Here is a 14,763-nt window from a genome sequence, read left to right as displayed (position 1 = left end):
TGTGTCTGGGAGCGATCGAACAAGCAGGAGGGAGGGGGAAACCCTAGCTCAAGAAATCAAGCAATCCAACTCAAGATCATAAGTTAATTCAGTGCATGATCCCTAAATTGTGATTAGCTAACCCTAATCTCTTGAGTGGTAAGTTTAATTTCCTGAAATTTTGAATTGTTGAATAAGGGGTAAAACCCAATCTCGATTCTTTATATCAATTGTATCAAATCTGAGTTAAGATTGCTTTTTAGAACAAGATTCATGCTTAAATTTAGGTTGTATGAAAAGTGTAGTGAAAACCCACTTTGTAAAGATCATATTACTAATAGGAGGTTCTTAAGGAATATGATTATGTTTTAGTTGATATGTGAAATTGTTGTGATACTTGAATGCTAGATAAACTGATTTTAGAATGGAAAATTTATGTGAATTTAGAGGAAGGTGATTTTGTGTGGTGATGAGTTAGTAGGAACATGCTTAATAGACTTGTACCTTGTACCTTAAATATGATGCCTACCAAGTGTTCGATGAAATGCAGAAAAGATGAATGAATACGAAAATAGTAGAAAGAATTGATAAACTAAGTGAATGAATGAATGTTCTAATGTAGGCGTGAAAGAAGAAGGTACAAGCACTAAGCAAGCGGAAGGAGCACAAGATCGAGGTATGCTTCGTGTCATACGAGTCTTTATTATATTTCCTATTTATATAAAATTTCGTTGTAAAAGCTATCCTTGTATAACGAGTTCGACAATGTAGTAAGTAAACGACAAATCCCTTGTGGATTTGGGTATGTTAATGAAAGTAGTGTTGAGTTATGCTAAACCCAATTTCACGGGTTGAACGTGTATGCTTAACTCTCTACGAGAGTGTTTATGCTAAACCCAATTTCACGGGTTGAATGTGTATGCTTAACTCTCTACGAGAGTGTTTATGCTAAACCCAATTTCACGGGTTGAATGTGTATGCTTAGCTCTCTACGAGAGTGTTTATGCTAAACCCAATTACACGGGTCGAATGCGTATGTCAAACTCTCTACGAGAGTGGTTATGCCTAACCCAATTATTGGGTTGTTGTATGCTTAAGAGTAAGAATGTTTTATGTGGATAAAGCTAAAACGAAAGGTTATGATTTTCTATGGAAATAACTAACTTATTAAATTGTGAATGTTAATGTAGGTAAAGCACCTCTATAGGAGATTTGGAGTTATGGGACGAGCACATGTTCAAGCCTTATAATACCAAGCGCTTCCGCAACTTATATGCATACTTTTGGGTCCATGTTTTGTTACTTTGTTAAACTTTGTTGAAATGTTTTAGATTTAAAAACTCGTTACTTTTGTTGGAATGGTTTTATGTAAAATGGGTCGTATGTAAACGTTGTATGTTATGTCAAAACAGGGGGTATGTTGTGACACCCCAGGATAACCGGGAAAACCATGCAACTTAACTAGCTTCCTCAGTGAGTGCCATCAAATTTCGGGACGAAATTTCTTTCAACTTGGGGATGATGTGACAACTCGAAATTTAGAACCTTTCATTACGTTTGATGTAACATGCTTGTACGTTATGTGACTGGTCAACCGATTAACTTAATGATAAACGTGAACCTTTTATGTGAAATGTGTCTTGTTTGTGTGCATATATATATATACGTGTTATAAGTGAACCGAGAACCCAACCCGAGAACAAAGGACCCGACTCGAGACCATGTGGTCTCGAGTGTATAGTAACCGACTTAGGCCTTTGGGCCGTGACCCCCTTAACCGGCTTGGAAGCCCATTAGGGTACACCACCTTAGAACTAGTATATAATCTTGGGGGTTATGCAACTTTGCCATTTTCTTGAACAACACACACACTCTCCTATATTCCCTCACACTAAAACCCTAAGAAACACAAACACACACTCCATTCTCGGCCAACACTAGGATTCTCGGTCAAAGCTTGGAAATCGAAGTTCACCTTTCACACCTCTTAACCGGTTAGTGATCCTTGTTATGTTTTGTGCTTGAATTGATGATCTTGACATTTTGTTTGCTTGCTAATTGTTATGATAAGTGTTGGTTCGATAGAAAATTGTAATTGTTGACAAAAAGATGATATTACATGTATGATAATAATGAACCGGTTAACATGCTTGATTTCGGATTGATGATGTTTTAGTGTTTAAAGGAGGTTGAAACACTAGTTTTAAGGAGCATGAAATCGGTTTGCATTTGTCATGAAATCGGGTAAATAAAGGACCGAATTGTGGTCTTTGGTTCAAGTGTTTGATAGTTGTTCATGTATAATTAGGAAGAATGCATAATATGCTTGAACAAAGGTTGAATGTGTTATGAATATGCTTGAATGTTTGAAGAACATGAAGAACTTGTTGAATATGCTTTGAATGTGGGTTAAATGTTTGAATTCTGCTTGTTTGATCTGATTTCATGAATGGTTAGACAATAAAACATGTTTTAGTGGATAGTACAATGTTTGTGTTGCATGATATTCAAATGCTATTGGATAGTACAAACTGTGCAGAATCAGCAACTGTTGGGGAGTCGAGACCCCTGGTTGCGACTCGAAACCTCCACGTTGCGACACCAGTTGCGAGTCGAGAACACCTGGTTACGACTCGCAACCATAACATGACAAGCCGAGACCACAGGTTGCGACACAGGTTACGAGTCCCGTTGCGACTCGAGACCTTAGCATGATCAGCCGAGACCACGGTTGCGACTTAGGTTGCGACTCGCAACCACCCATGATCAACACAAACAGCATGACTCGAAACCATGATTGGGAGTCCGGTTGCGACTCGAGACCACGCTTATTGGACTTGCTTAGTTACGGGCCATGGTTAATGGGCCGGCCTTGTGGACTTATGTGTTAACTATTTTATGCGTGTTTTGGGCTTAAGTGATTGGGCTGAACAGATGGGCTATACCTATACGTGCTACTGTTAACTGATTATGTTGTGCACTGTTGTTGAAACTACCATGATGTAACTGTATGCCATGACTACTACTTGTACGTGCACTGCTTGGTTTGAATCTGATTATAAGTGGTATCTATGTTAGGACGTAATTGACTACTTGCGACTTGATTGACCTTTCTGTGTTACTACCGAGCAAACCAAGGTGAGTTCACACCCTCTACAAAGCATGGGATTCCCTGGGTTGGGAACGGGGTTAAGGAACGTGGGTTCCTCGTCCTCCTTGGGTAGGACGGCAGTGGTTCAGGAATGTGATTCCTCGTCCGGATGGACGGATAGCACGTACTAGACTAAAACTCTATCACGAAGTCCCTCCTTTTTGTATCGACTAATCGCCGGGCCAATGGCGAGCGGGTCATTAGTTAGATAGCGCTATTTAGGTCTGACAAACCTCACACCGTGCCGCAGAGGGCGGGCGTGAACTAATGGATCTGGGGCACGTCAATGATGATAGACATTGATGATTTTCAGGGCACATAAACATGACTACAGTCAGCAGTCGATATGGTAACGAGTCTAGTGTACGCATGGGGTAGCCCCCACGGCCGAAATGCCTGATAACTAACATGGGGTAGCCCCCACGGCTGGAATGCCGGAGTAACTGGGAATGAACATGTCACGTTTAAACTATGGGGTAACCCCCACGGCAGGATGCCAGTAAAAGGAAACTGTTTTTGAAACAACTAAAACGAACACCCAACTGTGAACTCACTCAACTAGTTGTTGACTCGTTACTACATGCTTTGCAGGACCATAGGTACTCAGCTGGAACTTGCATGGAGGAGGGTCGTTGGGGGACACGGATTGCTGCGTGTCATATTTTATTTGAAAACATTTGAACTGATGTTATAACCTTAACTTATGCTTCCGCTTGCAACTTAAACTTGGTTTTGTGAAACACCAATCGTATTGGTTAAACTTTTATGATTATTTATATGCTTGTTCAGTATGATTGGTGGCTGGATCCTGGTCAGTCACGCCTCCAAGCGGTGGTACTCCGCGGGTGGATTTTGGGGGTGTGACATATGTCCGTTTTACAAACGGGTCATGCCCAATTTTTGTAAAAATTTCTATTAAGTGTCAAAGTTGTATTTCGATGTTCCGAAAAATCTTGTTTATGTAGTTAATCTATTATTTTTGAAAAGCGGTCCTTACAAGTTGGTATCAGAGCCAAGGTTTGAGGGATTCGAGCTTTTAACGCGATGCTTGAACTCAAACCAATGGCTCGTTCGAAAGTGTGCTCGCTCCCGAATCGCCAATGAGGTAATAATGTATGATTTCGATAAATGCTAGTATATGTTATGAGTTTAAGATGTAAGGTTAAGTTAAATATGTGAAGTAACAATTATGGGTAGCAAAACAAGTAATTCCGGAACCCGGGCAGCTGGTACGGACCTGGAAGTGGGTTAAAACACAAAATAAATGAAGTTGCAGCGAAACGATCAGGGGAAGGCCGTCGCCGACGCCCTGTATGTCCGTCGCTGACGCCTTATTTTGGCCGACGGCCTAAGTTCCTGTCTACGGACCTTTTTACCCGACGCCCATTTTTAAGAGCCGTCGCCGACGGGCTACCCTGCCGTCGCCGACGGCTAGCGTGGGATTGGTTCGCTGATTTGCCTTGTTTTACCCATTCTAAGTTCCCGTATCAATTGAAAGCCTACTATATTGTGATGAAAAGTCCATGTGGGACTTCATAGGTATGGGGAACCATAAATAGAAATTATGAAGTGATGAACTCGAAATAATCGGAGGTGACGAGTCGAATAATATGAACGAATAGTAAAAAAAAATTTAAAAAGGCAAGTAAAATTCAACTAAGGGAAGGTGGATGAAATAAACTTGGAATAATGAACTATGACGTAATGAAAGCTTGTTAGTTGTGTTAAATATAAATGTGATGTTGTGTAGATGGCCGATGCAAGAAATATCAATGATGATAATGATGATAACAATGATGCGGCTAGACAAGAAGCATTCGAGAACAGAGTCACTGAAGTAGCGGAAGGGGTTATACAAGCCAATCTACCACGGTTGGCTCAAGAAGTAGAAAGCCGAGTTCTGGGTGTGGTGGATGCTATGATGACCAGTAGGTTTGAAGAATTGAAAGAATTAATCGAAGGATCCAAGGGTAGAGGTAAGGAACGAAGGTGCACTTATAAGGATTTTATGGCATGCCATCCGACGACGTATGACGGTAAAATAGATCCTATTGAATGTCAAAGATGGATCTCGAACATAGAGGCGGTCTTTATACGAAGTCGGTGTGATAAGGAGGATCAAGTGATGTTCGCTACCGGTTTACTAACCCATCAGGCGAAGGATTGGTGGGATGCTCACAGCAAGGAGGTAGGCGAAGACAGACTGCAAGTTATGACTTGGCAGGAGTTTAAGGGGCCCTTCATGAGATATCATTGTCCTCAGTCGGCTATCGACAAGATTCAGGAGGATTTCTTACGCCTCCGGCAGAAAAACGAATCAGTGAATGAAATAGCAAACAACTTTATGGATAAGATGAAGTTCTGTGGAGAATTGGTAACAACCGAGAGGATGAAGATAAGTCGCTTTTATGGCGTGTTAAAAGCAGAAGTTAGAGAGTTCATCACTCCCTCAAAATGTGAAACTCTTGAAGAGCTCATTGATTTAGCGCGGGATAGAGAGATCGAAATTAAAAGACAAGAGGAGCGAGGTGAAAAGAGGCCGAGTGAAAAAGGTGCAAGTTTTAGTCCATCCAAAAAGGGGAAGTTTCAGGATCAAGGAAGAAAGGGTAAGTCGAAGGGTGGGATTACACCATGCAAGACGTGTGGAAAGCTCCATACCGGAGAGTGTTTGTTAGGTAAGAAGGGGTGCTTTAAATGTGGTAAGGAGGGGCATTCGTCCTATCAATGCCCGGATAACCCAAAGACTTGTTTCAACTGTTTCGAAAAAGGGCATATCAAGTCGGAATGTCCAAAGCTTCAACAAGGGTCAAAGAAAGAAGATAGGAAGCAAGAGGGTTCTAGGGCAAAGGGGAGAATGTTTCAGATCACGTCTGAAGAAGCCAAGTCCCAGCCAAATGTGGTCTCAGGTATTTTTCTAATAAATTCTATACCGGTTTACGTTTTGTTTGATACCGGAGCTACCATGTCGTTTATCTCTAGCGAAATTGTTCAACATCCATCCTTTAAGATTGAACGAATGTCGATGCCCTTAGAAGTAGAGATAGCAGATAGCAAAAGTTTCTTGTTGCACGAAATATGTAAAAATTGCAAATTGACCATTGAGGATGAGGAGTTTGCTATTGATCTTATCCCCATGATCTTGGGGGAATTCAAAGTAATAGTGGGTATGGATTGGATGTCTCAAAACCACGCGGAGATAAATTGTGAAACCAAAACCATACATCTCCGAGCCCCAAGTGGAAGACGATTAAATGTACAAGGCGAAAGAAAGATGGAAGCGAAGCTATGTACTCTCGTTCAAGCCACTAAGTACGTGCTCAATGGGAGTAGAGCATACTTAGCTTACGTAGTAAATACTCAACAAAGCTTCCCAAAGATTGAAGATGTTGAAGTTGTGAACGAATTTCCGGATGTATTCCCGGAGGAATTGCCGGGACTCCCTCCCGAGCGAGAAGTGGAGTTCAATATCGAATTGAATCCGGATGCGAAACCAGTCGCGAAGGCTCCCTATAGATTAGCTCCCACGGAAATGCGGGAATTAATGACACAAATACAAGACCTCCTAGACAAAGGCTTTATACGCCCAAGTGTGTCGCCTTGGGGAGCGCCCGTCTTATTTGTAAAGAAGAAAGACGGGTCGATGCGCATGTGCATCGACTATAGGGAGTTAAATAAGCTAACCATAAAGAACCGCTACCCTTTACCTAGAATTGACGACCTTTTCGATCAGTTACAAGGGGTGAGTTGGTTCTCCAAGATAGATCTGCGATCGGGGTACCATCAGGTTAGAGTACGAGAAGAAGACATTCCAAAGACCGCATTTAGAACCCGTTACGGACATTATGAATTTTTAGTCATGTCCTTCGGGTTAACAAATGCGCCGGCGGCATTTATGGACCTTATGAACCGTGTATGCCGACCCATGTTGGATAGATCGGTAATTGTATTCATAGATGACATTTTGGTTTATTCACAAAGCAAAGACGAACATGCGGTACATTTGCGTGAAGTACTTGAAACTCTCCGTAAGGAGAAGCTCTACGCAAAATTTTCAAAGTGTGCCTTTTGGCTTAGGGAGGTACAGTTTCTGGGGCACGTGATAAATGCGGAGGGTGTTATGGTTGATCCTTCAAAGATCGATGCTGTAATGAAGTGGGTTCCTCCGAAAAATCCAACAGAGATAAGAAGTTTTCTGGGTCTTGCTGGATACTACCGAAGGTTCATACAAGACTTTTCCAAGATAGCCTTACCCTTAACAAAATTGACAAGAAAGAAAGAGAAGTTTGTATGGGAAAAAGAACAGGAGGAGGCTTTTCGAATGTTGAAAGAAAAACTATCAAGTCCCCCGATCCTAACGTTACCAGACGGAACCGAAGACCTGGTGGTCTATTCAGACGCTTCACACCAGGGATTGGGTTATGTTCTAATGCAAAGAGGGAGAGTTATCGCTTATGCTTCACGACAATTGAAGCCTCATGAGGTGAACTACCCCACACACGACTTGGAATTAGCGGCGGTAGTGTTTGCATTAAAGATTCGGAGGCATTATCTATATGGAGCAAAATGCACCATTTACTCGGACCACAAAAGCCTTAAATATTTCTTTGAATAGAAAGACCTAAACATGAGGCAGCGGAGGTGGTTGGAACTTATCAAAGATTATGATTGTGATATCCTCTACCATCCGGGGAAGGCAAATGTAGTAGCCGATGCATTAAGCCGTAAAGAGTATCCACCTCCCATAAGAGTGAAATCCATGAAGATGATAGTTACGCCACGATTACTCGAGGCAATACGCGAATCCCAGATAAAGTCGCTCGGAGCGGAAGACCTGAAGAGGGAACGACTAAAAGGTGTGATCGATAATCTAGAAGAAAATTCGACCGGGCTTAAGACGCGGTTCGGCCGAATTTGGATTCCGCGATTCTGTGAAGTCAAAGCTGCCTTGCTCGACGAAGCACATAAGTCTCGATATTCGGTCCATCCCGGGGCTACAAAGATGTATCGGGACTTGAAACTCAATTATTGGTGGCCGGGTATGAAGCGTGACATAGTTAAATACGTCGCGAAATGCTTAACATGCTCCCAAGTGAAAGTAGAACATCAAAAGCCGTATGGGAAATTACAACCTTTGGAGATACCGGTATGGAAGTGGGAGGAACTAACGATGGATTTGATAACCAAACTTCCTAAAACAAAGAAAGGGCACGATACAATATGGGTAATCGTAGACCGACTTACAAAAAGCGCTCACTTTTTACCCATCAAAGAAGCTTACTCTTCCGAGAAAATGGCAGAAATTTATATGAACGAGATCATATCCCGTCATGGAGTGCCCGTGTCGATTGTCTCGAATCGGGACACTAGATTTACTTCTCGTTACTGGCGGAAGTTTCACGAGAGTGTGGGTACGAAGTTGCACATAAGCACCGCCTACCACCCTCAAACTGACGGCCAGTCAGAAAGAACCATTCAAACGCTCGTTGATATGTTGAGGGCGTGTGCCTTAGATTTTGGAGGAAGTTGGGACGACCAATTGCCCCTGGTCGAATTTTCTTATAATAACAGTTACCATAGTGGTATTCAAATGGCACCTTACGAACTATTATACGGGAGAAAATGTAGGACTCCCGTATGTTGGGGTGAAGTAGGACAAAGGGAGCTTGCACCAAGTGATTTAATAGCAGTTACAAATGAAAAGATCGAAATGGTTAGAACAAGGTTGAAAGCAGCTCAAGATCGGCAAAAAGCTTATGCAGACAAGAGAAGGCGTCCTATCGAGTTCCAAGTCGGAGATTTTGTCTTGCTAAAGGTGTCCCCATGGAAGGGTATAATCCGTTTTCGCAAACGGGGAAAGTTAGGTCCTCGTTACATCGGGCCGTTTAAAATCTTAGCTCGGGTTGGAAGGGTTGCGTATCGACTAGAATTACCGCCTGCTCTAGAAGGGATTCACAATACCTTCCACGTGTCGCAATTGAGGAAATGTCTTGCGGATGACACAGCACTAGTACCTCTCGATGACATTGAGTTGGACGAGGGGTTAAACTATATTGAAAGACCCATAGCCATTAAAGACTTCAAGGTAAAGAAACTCCGCAACAAGGCTGTTAAACAAGTGCTGGTGCAATGGCGGCACCGGAAGGGTTCGGATCTTACGTGGGAAGCAGAAGACGAGATGAGGAGACACTATCCTTTTCTTTTCGGTATGTCATTATTTAAATTATGTTCAGGTTTCGGAGACGAAACCTCTTTTAAGGGGGTGAAAATGTAAAATTTTAAAGGTTAGACTTGTAACTAGGTGAGATCATAGCTAAATGTGGTTAAAGGTTAGACTTGTAACTAGCAAATAAGTGAAGGGGGTGAAAATGTAAAATTTTAATTAACTAAATAAATAAAACAATAAACATCCCAAACACACAGTTCGTGTGTCTGGGAGCGATCGAACAAGCAGGAGGGAGGGGGAAACCCTAGCTCAAGAAATCAAGCAATCCAACTCAAGATCATAAGTTAATTCAGTGCATGATCCCTAAATTGTGATTAGCTAACCCTAATCTCTTGAGTGGTAAGTTTAATTTCCTGAAATTGTGAATTGTTGAATAAGGGGTAAAACCCAATCTCGATTCTTTATATCAATTGTATCAAATCTGAGTTAAGATTGCTTTTTAGAACAAGATTCATGCTTAAATTTAGGTTGTATGAAAAGTGTAGTGAAAACCCACTTTGTAAAGATCATATTACTAATAGGAGGTTCTTAAGGAATATGATTATGTTTTAGTTGATATGTGAAATTGTTGTGATACTTGAATGCTAGATAAACTGATTTTAGAATGGAAAATTTATGTGAATTTAGAGGAAGGTGATTTTGTGTGGTGATGAGTTAGTAGGAACATGCTTAATAGACTTGTACCTTGTACCTTAAATATGATGCCTACCAAGTGTTCGATGAAATGCATAAAAGATGAATGAATACGAAAATAGTAGAAAGAATTGATAAACTAAGTGAATGAATGAATGTTCTAATGTAGGCGTGAAAGAAGAAGGTACAAGCACTAAGCAAGCGGAAGGAGCACAAGATCGAGGTATGCTTCGTGTCATACGAGTCTTTATTATATTTCCTATTTATATAAAATTTCGTTGTAAAAGCTATCCTTGTATAACGAGTTCGACAATGTAGTAAGTAAACGACAAATCCCTTGTGGATTTGGGTATGTTAATGAAAGTAGTGTTGAGTTATGCTAAACCCAATTTCACAGGTTGAACGTGTATGCTTAACTCTCTACGAGAGTGTTTATGCTAAACCCAATTTCACGGGTTGAATGTGTATGCTTAACTCTCTACGAGAGTGTTTATGCTAAACCCAATTTCACGGGTTGAATGTGTATGCTTAGCTCTCTACGAGAGTGTTTATGCTAAACCCAATTACACGGGTCGAACGCGTATGTCAAACTCTCTACGAGAGTGGTTATGCCTAACCCAATTATTGGGTTGTTGTATGCTTAAGAGTAAGAATGTTTTATGTGGATAAAGCTAAAACGAAAGGTTAGGATTTTCTATGGAAATAACTAACTTATTAAATTGTGAATGTTAATGTAGGTAAAGCACCTCTATAGGCGATGTGGAGTTATGGGACGAGCACATGTTCAAGCCTTATAATACCAAGCGCTTCCGCAACTTATATGCATACTTTTGGGTCCATGTTTTGTTACTTTGTTAAACTTTGTTGAAATGTTTTAGATTTAAAAACTCGTTACTTTTGTTGGAATGGTTTTATGTAAAATGGGTCGTATGTAAACGTTGTATGTTATGTCAAAACAGGGGGTATGTCCGTTTTACAAACGGGTCATGCCCAATTTTTGTAAAAATTTCTATTAAGTGTCAAAGTTGTATTTCGATGTTCCGAAAAATCTTGTTTATGTAGTTAATCTATTATTTTTGAAAAGCGGTCCTTACAGCTCAATTTCCCTCTTTTTCTAAACCGGATAACCCCCTTCCATGGGGATACTTTGAGCATGACTTTATCGCCAACCTGGAACTCGATTGGTCTCCTCCTTTTGTCAGCATACGACTTTTGTCTATCTTGAGCCGCTTTCAAGTGAGCCCGAACCGCATCAATCTTTTCATTTGTGGCTCGTACTATATCTTGGTGGGCAAGTTCACGTGGGCCCACTTCGCCCCAACATACCGGGGTTCGACATTTCCTACCATAGAGCATTTCGTACGATGCCATCCCAATACTAACATGGTAGCTGTTGTTATAAGAAAACTCGACCAAGGGTAGATGAACATCCCAACTGCCTCGAAAGTCGATTATACATGCCCGTAACATATCTTCCAACGTTTGTATTGTTCTTTCACTTTGTCCATCCGTTTGGGGATGGTACGCAGTGCTGATGAATAATTTTGTTCCCATTTGTTCTTGGAAATCTTGCCAGAAATTTGAAGTGAACCGAGTATCCCTATCGGACACGATGGATACCGGTACCCCATGGCGTGCTATTATCTCATTAGTGTAAACTTCTGACATCTTTTCTGACGTATAAGTCTCACGAATTGGAATAAAATGAACACTCTTGGTTAGGCTATCAACAACTACCCATATAGCATCAAATCCGCGGTTCGTCTTTGGTAGTTTGGTTAATAGGTCCATCGTAACATGTTCCCATTTCCAAACCGGGATTTCTAACCGTTGGAGTTTACCGTATGGCTTTTGGTGCTCCGCCTTGACTTGTAGGCACGTCAAACACTTTTCCACGTATTTCACGGCGTCTCTTTTCATTCCGGGCCACTAGTAGTTTTGTTTTAAGTCGTTATACATCTTGGTCGCTCCCGGATGAATGGAATAACGGGAGTTGTGAGCTTCATCAAGTAGGAGCTTTTTAACTCCACATGTGTTAGGGACCCAAATTCTATTGAAACGTGTCTTCAAGCCGTGACTGCCTACCTCGAGATCTTTAACTTGGCCAACAATCCTTTCCATTCTCCAGTTTTCTGTCTTTACTGCTTCATCTTGTGCTTCTCGGATTCGTTCTAGTAAGCCCGAGGTCACAATGAGCTGCGATGATCGTACCCGTATCGGGGTATAATCTGCTTTTCGGCTCAACGCATCAGCCACTACATTGGCTTTCCCGGGGTGGTAATGTATTTCACAGTCGAAATCCTTGACCGTTTCCAGCCACCGCCTTTGTCTCATGTTTAATTCCTTTTGATCGAAGAAATACTTTAAACTTTTAAGATCGATAAAGATCGCAAATTTTACCCCATACAAGTAATGCCTCCGTATCTTTAAGGCAAACACCACCGCCGCTAACTCTAAGTCGTGAACCGGGTATTTCTTTTCATGGATCTTCAATTGCCTCGAGGCGTAGGCGAATACCTTGCCTCGTTGCATTAAAACACACCCGAGTCCCGAATGCGACGCATCTGTGTAAACTACCAGGTTGTCAACTCCTTCCGGTAATGTTAACATCGGAGCGTGAGTTAACTTTTCCTTGAGCGTTTGGAAGGCTTCGTCCTGTTCGATGCCCCACACGAACTTTTCCTCCTTGCGAGTCAATTTGGTCAATGTCAAGGCAATTTTGGAGAAATCCTATATGAATCTCCGATAATATCCCGCGAGCCCTAAAAAGCTTCGGATTTCTCAGGGATTTCTTGGAGGGTTCCATTTTGAAACATCTTCTACCTTTGACGGATCCACTAGTACTCCATCAGCACTAATGATGTGCCCAAGAAACTGCACCTCTCGTAACCAGAAGGCGCACTGAGAGAATTTTGCATACAACTTTTCTTGTCTGAGTGTCTCTAATATTTCTTGCAAATGACACACGTGCTCAGCTTCATTCTTCGAGTATACTAGAATGTCATTGATAAATACAATTACCGACTTATCTAGCATGGGTTTGCAAACCCGGTTCATAAGGTCCATGAAAGCCGCGGGTGCATTAGTCAACCCAAAGGGCATTATAAGGAACTCATAATGCCCGTACCGCGTACGAAATGCCGTCTTCGGTACGTCTTCCTCCTTGACTTTCAATTGGTGATAACCCAATCTAAGATCTATCTTGGAGAACCAACTTGCTCCTTGTAGCTGGTCAAACAAATCATGTGTGAAGATGTCAACATCCAAAAGAAGAAGTTTGTTGGTGATTTAAGAGTAAGAGATGAAGATAGAGAGAGAGAAGCCCAGAGACTGATCAAGACTGAAGGTGTGAAGACTCGACATTGTCAAAGACTCGATGAACGACTCCGTCAACATCTGAGGGGGAGTTTGTTAGTGCACTACATCTGTCGACTTCGTCTTGTATCGAGTCTTGGTCTTAGATTGTTAGATCAGGGCACGTTTTACGAGAAAATAGGAGATTGTATGTAACATAGGTGGTAGTTTCGCTTATAGGAACATATGAGGTTTCGCTTATGTGTCACCTCATGAAGATTCGCTTATTAGTCATCATATAGTTCCGCTTGAATGTCAGCTGGAGGTTTCGCTTATGTGACATGTACAATCAAGCGAAACCTCAGCACTTATAAATAGTCTCATATGCGAAACATTTAGTAGAGACCTTGTAACTCGTACCGAAGTGCTGCCGGATCGAGATTTGGATGTAAACTGTTATAAATCAATACAGTAAGGTGTTTAAGGTGATTTGCTAGCTATTTCTACGTTGATTACTTGTTTTCCGCACCTGTAAATGACAAAAATTCCTCTGAACGACTCGTTCGGGTCGAGACACGATCCTACAAGTGGTATCAGAGCTTTAGGAGGAGGAGTTCTGCAGAGAATAGCTGGAATTCGTCGAAATTTCTCACTTCTACACCTTCTTTCTTCAGTTCAGAAAGTTTCACCGGTCAAAATCAGCTCAAGATTCAAGGATTGTGCGTAATACGATAAAGACAAATCCTGGAAAGTTTGGTGTTAAAATTCGCATTAAAAGTGGACTAAACTTATATCCAAATAGGTTCCACTTATACTGACTTCCTATTGTTTCGCTTTTATGACCGTAATAGTTTCGCTCATAGTTACAAAATTTCAGAGGTTCCGCTTCAGTGACTCAGTGGTTTCGCTTGAAAGGTTCCGCTTCAAATGTCATTCTTGGAGGTTTCACTCCTAAGGTTTCGCTTTTATAGTCACTTTTGGTTTCGCTCATAAGGTTCCGCTTCAAAGATCAAGTGGTTTCGCTTGTTTGAACATCAAGTAGTTCCGCTCGTTTGTACTTAGGGGTTTCGCTTATTCAGACATTCCAGTTCCGCTTGTGTGAACAATATTGTTTCTCTTTTAAGGTCTGTTGAGGAAAATTTATATAATTTGAATATGGACGAGGAATTTTACAATGCATTCGCTACTTCGAGTACCCCGATCACTGTTGCTCAAACCATAATGCTTGAAAACAAAACGGGAACAATGCAAAAAGCACCCAAACTATTGAACATTGAAGAATATAAAGGATGGGAGGGTCGTTTTGAAAACTGGGTTCAAGCTAACTACCTTGATGCATGGGAATGTGTGGAAACAAAGTATGTGAGACCATTAAATGACGATGAAGAGGAAGTCGCGATCAAAGATATGAGTGCCGATGATAAGAAGAAGTACAAAAATGAGAAAATGATGTTAAGCCTATTACAACAAGCTGTGAAAGAAG

At 41.4% G+C, this 14,763-nt stretch overlaps 1 protein-coding gene and 1 long non-coding RNA gene across 2 annotated transcripts; both read left to right on the top strand.

Moving 5' to 3' along the window:
• Positions 1-1,386, top strand: LOC110902542. The gene is made up of 3 exons (XR_002571198.2): positions 1-138; positions 602-655; positions 1,170-1,386. It is a non-coding gene; the product is annotated as an uncharacterized LOC110902542 (long non-coding RNA).
• Positions 1,387-4,880: 3,494 nt separating this feature from the next.
• On the top strand, positions 4,881-10,740 carry LOC118479411. The gene is made up of 3 exons (XM_035982122.1): positions 4,881-6,036; positions 10,156-10,209; positions 10,724-10,740. Exons 1-3 carry the CDS (start codon positions 4,881-4,883, stop codon positions 10,738-10,740), a joined length of 1,227 nt encoding a protein of 408 aa, XP_035838015.1.
• Positions 10,741-14,763: the final 4,023 nt, after the last annotated feature.

Source organism: Helianthus annuus, chromosome 13, assembly GCF_002127325.2.
Source record: "Helianthus annuus cultivar XRQ/B chromosome 13, HanXRQr2.0-SUNRISE, whole genome shotgun sequence".
Lineage (NCBI taxonomy): Eukaryota > Viridiplantae > Streptophyta > Magnoliopsida > Asterales > Asteraceae > Helianthus > Helianthus annuus.
The sequence above is the reverse complement of the archived record's forward strand: the minus strand, read 5'-3'. Positions and strand labels throughout refer to the sequence as shown.

Excerpts from the sequence above, each read along its gene's own strand:
- LOC118479411 (XM_035982122.1), top strand. The coding sequence starts at position 4,881 with ATGGCCGATGCAAGAAATATCAATGATGATAATGATGATAACAATGAT. Across the intron at positions 6,037-10,155 it reads CCAGCCAAATGTGGTCTCAG|GCGTGAAAGAAGAAGGTACA; the intron begins GTATTTTTCTAA and ends GTTCTAATGTAG.